Here is a 7,216-nt window from a genome sequence, read left to right on the forward strand (position 1 = left end):
CTACACTTGCAGAATTGGGCTACGCTTGCAGAATTCTGCTGCCGTAACACTTAACAGCAAACATGTATTTTCAAAATACTATTTCTGGTACTACCCTTACAAGAAGTAGGTTTCAGTTTCACTTCCTAGGTCACAATGGCCAATGAAGTGCAAGGTTAACTGAAAGCAAGGTTTGGCAGACAGATGGCTTTAACCTATTCTGATATTAGATAACCATGTTTTAAAATGAGTTCCTTTCAAACTGCACATCTGAGAGCTGTGTAACGAATGGAAGCTCATGACAGCTAAGGTTTACAGTAGAAGGCAGCAGTGTGGAGTAGTGGTTAGGGCTCTGGACTCTTGACTGGAGGGTCGTGGGTTCAATCCCAGGTGGGGGACACTGCTGCTGTACCCTTGAGCAAGGTACTTTACCTAGATTGCTCCAGTAAAAACCCAACTGTATAAATGGGTAATTGTATGTAAAAATAATGTGATACCTTATAACAATTGTAAGTCGCCCTGGATAAGGGCGTCTGCTAAGAAATAAATAATAATAACAACAGTATCTCATTATTTTGTTAGCTGCAGACACTTTTACAAAGAATGGAGTTTAACTCCTATAGTAATTAAGAAGTACTAAAAGAAATGTAATAGATTCAATGACAAAAGTATCGACTGGAAGTCTTTATGGATGTCTTCAAGACATTGAAAAAAACTTCTTGTCTCAATGTTTTCATTGAATTTATTAAGGTTCTTTTAGTATTTCTAAATTCAGCATTATTGAGGGATAAAGTAATTGTAACAAACAAAATCGCTCCATACAATTTCTTTGCCGTGCACATTTTCTTATTGTATGTGTCTCAGATGTACTGTTTTGAAAGAAACAAATCCTATAGGAAACATTTATTTTCATTCCAAAGCATGACATCTGCGACTACACTTGGTTAAATAAAACTCTGTTTACAAGCCATGATTTTAGTAAGATTGATGGCATTGGTTTATTAGCTACAATCACTTTAATTGTTACAGACGAATGAGTCATACACTTAAACACTGCACAGTTCTTTGTTAACAGTATAAATAAATGAGGGTGTCCAACAGTAAAAAGTTCTCCAGCATGAGCTAAGCAACCTAACCTGACCCCCCTGTAAATTGAGGTGAGCATTTCGGCAGACAGCAGTAACTCATGTCCTAAATGTATGACTTGAGTAGGATGAAAACCATCAAAGAACCAAATACGGGGAGGGTGTTCTGGTATTTTGTTATTCAGCCGGGAAGCTCTTCGTGACATTACCGTATCATTTTCTCTCTCTCCTCCTCATTCACTAACAAACAACTGAGAAAGCAGAGCATTAAAAATAAGGCCGTCTACCCCCACCCCATCCACACCACTGCCTCTTGTTGACACACTGGCTAAGTGCGCAGTCTGTGATCCATCTTCCTACAAATGCATTCCAGGGACCATTTGTCTGGTTTGCCGATCCGCATTAGTGAGATGGGATTAATCATAATGCACGTGAGATGGCCACTTGAGCACCTTGAGGAACCCTAGTCTTGCAGTGGCTCAGTTTGACCTTCATGGCAGCTCTATGGCATGCCATTCATTATCATCTCTATAACCCTTAGTCTTGCAGTGGCTCAGTTTGACCTTCATGGCAGCTCTATGGCATGCCATTCATTATCATCTCTATAACCCTTAGTCTTGCAGTGGCTCAGTTTGACCTTCATGGCAGCTCTATGGCATGCCATTCATTATCATCTCTATAACCCTTAGTCTTGCAGTGGTTCAGTTTGACCTTCATGGCAGCTCTATGGCATGCCATTCATTATCATCTCTATAACCCTTAGTCTTGCAGTGGGTCAGTTTGACCTTCATGGCAGCTCTATGGCATGCCATTCATTTCCATCTCTATCAGTTATAGAAGGCTGTTCTATAGCTCTCCTCTCGTCACCAAGGCCCAAGTGACAGTGACATTCTCATAATCTCATTACACTGATGGAGGCATTTGACGAAATTGACTGGCGAGCTGCTGTTTTGTCATACTGGCGATGTATGTTGATTTATTGACTTGGACACTATATAATTCATAACGCCTTTATAAAGGCTACAGAATCACTTTGATGGCCGTCATACATATAAGTATCGCTAAAATGTTATAAAATCTGTTCCAAACCAAAAGTAATGTTAATGGAAATTCAGGGTTTCTGTGGATCGCAGCTTTTAATACTTTTTTCTGTATTTCTTCAGCTCTATTAAATAATATTGTAATTGCAGCCATATAATTACATAATGTAATGAGCTAATACTGTTTCACCTCTTTATATTTTCCAGCGATTACTACATCATTTATTTTTTATTTACCAGCACGACTGACTGCTTCTCTTTAGCATTTATCTCCATAACAACCCCTCTGGCAATGTGTTTGGTCTCACGAGCCTCCGTCAGGGTTATCTTGTGGTGGTCGGGCGGGACCCCCTCCCCAGCCTGACTTCACTCGTAATGAACAGAAGGAAGTGTCAGGGAAATGAGAATGGATATGAGGCCTGAACCCCAGAGAGATAGAATCCCTCTTTGACGATTTGCATGCATCACCAACAATCCCAGAGATGTATTTACGTAGATGGCAGACTATCGTTTACATATTTAAAAAGCTTTGTTACCTTATAGGACTGTGTTGAAAATATCAGGCCTTTCCTCTAAAATGTTATCAGTCTTGGGGGAGGAAGAGTTTCTAATTTAGCTGTGTGTGGTGTGCAGGGTCTTTCAGTCAGGTAGCCGGTCTTTCCTGGACATTCCAGAGAGTGTTGCATCGTCTCTGGTGCTCCCATGAATTAGGGAGGCAGAATAAGCAGGGATTGTTTCTGATTGGAATACAGCGGACTCTACTGGCCGGGCACACAGTGAGCTCAAAGTGGACACCTGCAGGGCTGGTGGACACCACTGTAGAGCTTCTGCGTGTAACGAGGTGTTTGGCTAAGTCATGGGATGGGATGGGATATGTTCACTGACCTTCAGTTCTGCTGAGCTGTTGTGGGGATTGATGCGGAGAGGGAACATAATTGGACCTACTCTAAATTAGGGAAAAGAACAGGTGTAAAATAACTGGACACACTAAATTAAAAAAATAATAATTCTAATACCCAGTAAGAAGGCAGTAACAGTACCCCCTAAACGTGAAAGCCTTTCTTTCATATGCTCCTGGGGTATATTACTAATTATTGGTGTGTTGGTATTGACAGCTGTCTTACATCTTAGATAGCAATAGAACAAGAGACACTTTGTAGAAATGTATTGTGGCCGAAAGCCTTCGAGTGAAGGTAGATTGTATAGCAGCCATATTTCAGAGACAGTGTTATGGAGCAGCAGGGAGTGTTGGAATGGCTGGAGTAAATAGATGCCTTATATCAAAGGAGAGAGAATAAATTGAGAATGGGATGTGTAACAGCATCCGCATTACAGACAGAGGTAGAGGGAGTGTTCTATCAAGCAGGACTGACTGCTGCCCTAATTATTATTATTATTTATTTTTTACTGCATATGGAAACAGTTCCAGATAAAGAAGTTATTTCATAGCGAGGTATCCCGGCTATGTTAAATGCAGTTTATTGCCCTGCGTTTTGAATTAATAACTTGGGTATGTGTTGCTGCTTCAGTTTGTCAAAGCTACACGGTCAACTTGATACGTGACCCGTTTCACATTAAACAGATTCAATTTCTGGGGACAGTTTGTCACTTCACATTTAAAGGTTAGGTATTTCTGTTAAATATATGTTTTGACCTTTTTTTAGCCTAAGCGATTTTTCAAGGCATATCTTTACAGTTATGACATTTCCATTTTTACCATTTCTAACAAGTTTAGATGATAACCATGATTAACTTTTTTGTGTATCAGAATATACCTGATAAATTTGCACAGTATTTTTGCAATTTTTCATGCTTTTGCCATGAATGTACAAGCCCTGCACGCTCTTAGCAATGGCTACAGCCATAAGAAACCATTGCATCTGATTGCAACCATGCACCCTAATGGAAAGAATATATGCATATCATGTATTTTTTAAAATATATTTAATGATCTAAAAACCTTCATTATTACACACCTGTTTTCACCATAATGCTATTAATACTTCTTGAATCCCCTTTGGATCAATAAAGCACATGACGCAAGCTTATTATTGAGTCGATGTATTGGCTTTAAATTACTAGAGGCTTATTTCCCCTGTGCAATACAACTTTTCTGTTTGTATTCAGTTAGACTGTATTAATCACTTTGCACGTATTGTCTAGTTGTGTTTTATTTTATATTGATAAATAACGGATGAGAAGCCAGTCACTGTGAAGGATTCATCAAAATATCAGTACTTTTTATGTTGTGTATAGATGTAATCTTGTGCACAGAACATATACTGTAATTCAAAGCTATTTCTGAGTACAATCCTTTGATGTGCAGGGCGTCTCTTATTATAACAGTATGAGCAGACAGAACCGCCATTATAATAATAACAGTCACCCTAAACACAACCTATAATGTTGTGACACAGGAATGAGAACACTGTTAGAAAGATATCTTTTCCTGTTCCAGTCATTGCCCTGACATTGCAGTGTTTCCTCTCCCCCATGCAGTCAAACACTTCCTTTAACCGCGATGTTATGAATGCGGGAACTGGGCGTCGCTTCCTGGGCGGTCTCCTTGACGACACATCCTACTGCTACACACTGGAGGTGTCCTTCTACAGTTACATGGCAGGGGTCAACAGTGTGCCTGTCCCCTATACTGAGGAGACCTGTATCCTTCTACACAATGGACAAACCCTGAACTGCCCTTTCACCTGGGCTTACTGTATATGTGATAAAATTATGCTTGCTCCTTTTTGACATTTATGTTTCAGGCGCTCCCAAAATAATGTAATAAATCACTCCCTTTTAGAGTATTTATTACTGAGCTGACTCAGTTTGAAAATTCAAGACATTGGTTTATTCTGCAATGGCTTCCAGGGGCTTTGCTACTAAATGCAATCATTTTCAATGGATTTCTTGTTTCTGACAAGCAGCTTACCAAGATATTGGTGTTTAATTGGCCTTTGTGATTTCTTCTATATGAAATGGGTGTAATGAATGTAGGGTTCTTCATTTTTCCCCTCAGGTATGAGTTGGCTTATAGACAACATTTTGTGTACAGCCATAATGAGACGAGGTGAAAAGTCATTAGGAGCTGTGTGATCTTGTACAGTATCGTGACGCAGGACAATATAGAAATACGAGTCATCTCGCGCAGGAAATGCAGTGCTATAGCTTGTGATATACAGTGATTTCAGTATAGCTGTGACTTCAGATAGAGCTCTGTGTAGCAGCTCAGTAGCGTCTTTCATTAGAAAAGGAGTACACCTCAGGAGTAAATAGCTCTGCTGCTTTAACAGTTTTGTTTGCTTTCTATTGAACATTGAGATAAACTATAACCATTTTCTATATAGTCCTCACAAACAATCGTTTTGAGCTCAATTCACAGTGAAATGTAGAGGGCTGAGTCACAGCCTAGTCTTTAATTTCCTGATTCCAAAATGTTCTGTGTCTAGTCAACCCCATGCTGACTCCATGCTATGCATTTTTCATACATGTGTTGAGCGATCTAATGCTGAATAACTTTTTCGTATTCACAGCTGCTGCTGTGTGAATATTTTTTTGAGAACAAGTTATTGAGAGTATTTGAACCTGGGGATATAGGGAGGTAATTGCTTTGTGGTAGGACTTTACAGAGTAGGTTTATCCAGCAGAATTAAAAGATTGAAATACTGCATGCCACTTAAAAGAAAAGAAAAATAAATAAGAGTTATGAAGATATACATTTTTTTTTTTTTAAATAGCACAATATTTTCAAGAATAGAGGGACCAATGTTAAGGCTTTTCATACTTTTTAAAGTAAGAAAATGATTAACTCTCCTTTAAAACTTAGTATTGGAGCAACAGAGCTGATATCCCCTCCAAAATAACTGAAAGATTAAAAATATAATGTTAAATTGTACGTAAGTCTCCCACACCCTCACACGAGCACGGACAGTGACTCGCACATGCTTATGTGCTCACAATGTAAAGCCAAAGTGCCCTCTAGTGTGAATAAACAGGCAAAGTTTTCTTCTCTCTGCTGTGTGTCAGACTGTCATGAGGGTAAACCAAGGCTTCATAGCATGTATTATCCTGTAAAAGTTTACCACAGTCATTTTCCGTTTTTTACATGCCCACCATGATTTGCCTTTTTTTTCTTTTTTTTTTTTAATGCTTTACCATACACCTCTGGTCTTTACAATGTATCCCTATGCTTTACATTAAAAGCTATTTACATTAAAAAATAATGTGATATCTTGTAACAGTTGTAAGTCACCCTGGATAAAGGCGTCTGCTAAGAAAATAAATAATAATAAATAATAATTACCGTGCCTCCACTGTGCGTCATTACACTTCGCTGTGCTTTTACTCTGGGAAACTTTTATAAGAGGAAATGTAATTAGGAAATGATTCACTGAAATCGATTCTCCCCAGCTTGAACATTTAAAGTAGTTCTAACTTTCATTTTCATTTTTTTTAGTGCCTGATCAATGTAACATTACCAGTAGCGTAAAGGTGAAGCTGTCGAAACTGTTCCTTTAATTTTTAGACTGCTGCACCCGACACATACTGTGAAGCTCTCATGTATACTGTAAAATCAATCGCTTTATTGATCAGTCACAAATTAGATGCAAATGAAAATTTAAAAATAGCCTTTTTTTCTTCATGACTTTAGTTTAACCCTATGTATCCAGTCACAACACTATGAATTGAATGTATTTGGTTTCCTTCCTATCTTTCTTAAATTTACAGACAGAAATAAACAGACTAGGCACCCTAAAACCTTTAGCTATTTTATTTTCATAACCTTGGACCACAAATCTGTATAAAGACCCGCTACTGTTCAGATCAATTGAATTGACCCATCTGTTTTCTAGTTACAGTACATTGAAGGGAAATAAAAATAAAAAAAAAAACACAGGAAGCTCCCAGGCCTATAAAGCAACAGCTTTCCAATCTTTCGTGAGGGGAAAGTTCTGCTCTATTTAATGAAAGGCGTGAGTTAGGAAGAAAAAGATGGATGTGGAGCTGAGTGCTGCATTATACAAAATGGCACAACATTTTAATAGCTATTGCATTCTGTGCCTCGGGGGTCCGCTAGGGTCTGTGAGAGGGCCCACCTTCCCCAGGTCTGAG

At 38.7% G+C, this 7,216-nt stretch overlaps 1 protein-coding gene across 2 annotated transcripts in view; it reads left to right on the forward strand.

The window, feature by feature from the left end:
* LOC117404311 (cytosolic carboxypeptidase 6-like) overlaps positions 1-6,931 on the forward strand; it is a 184,071-nt gene extending 177,140 nt beyond the window's left edge. For both annotated transcript variants that reach the window (XM_059031542.1, XM_059031543.1), the window contains one exon: positions 4,604-6,931. In XM_059031542.1, the coding sequence (XP_058887525.1) occupies positions 4,604-4,855 (252 nt within the window). In that variant the 3' untranslated portion in view covers positions 4,856-6,931. The remainder of the gene's footprint in view (positions 1-4,603) is intronic.
* Positions 6,932-7,216: the final 285 nt, after the last annotated feature.

Source organism: Acipenser ruthenus, chromosome 10 (assembly GCF_902713425.1).
Source record: "Acipenser ruthenus chromosome 10, fAciRut3.2 maternal haplotype, whole genome shotgun sequence".
Taxonomy (NCBI): Eukaryota; Metazoa; Chordata; class Actinopteri; order Acipenseriformes; family Acipenseridae; genus Acipenser; species Acipenser ruthenus.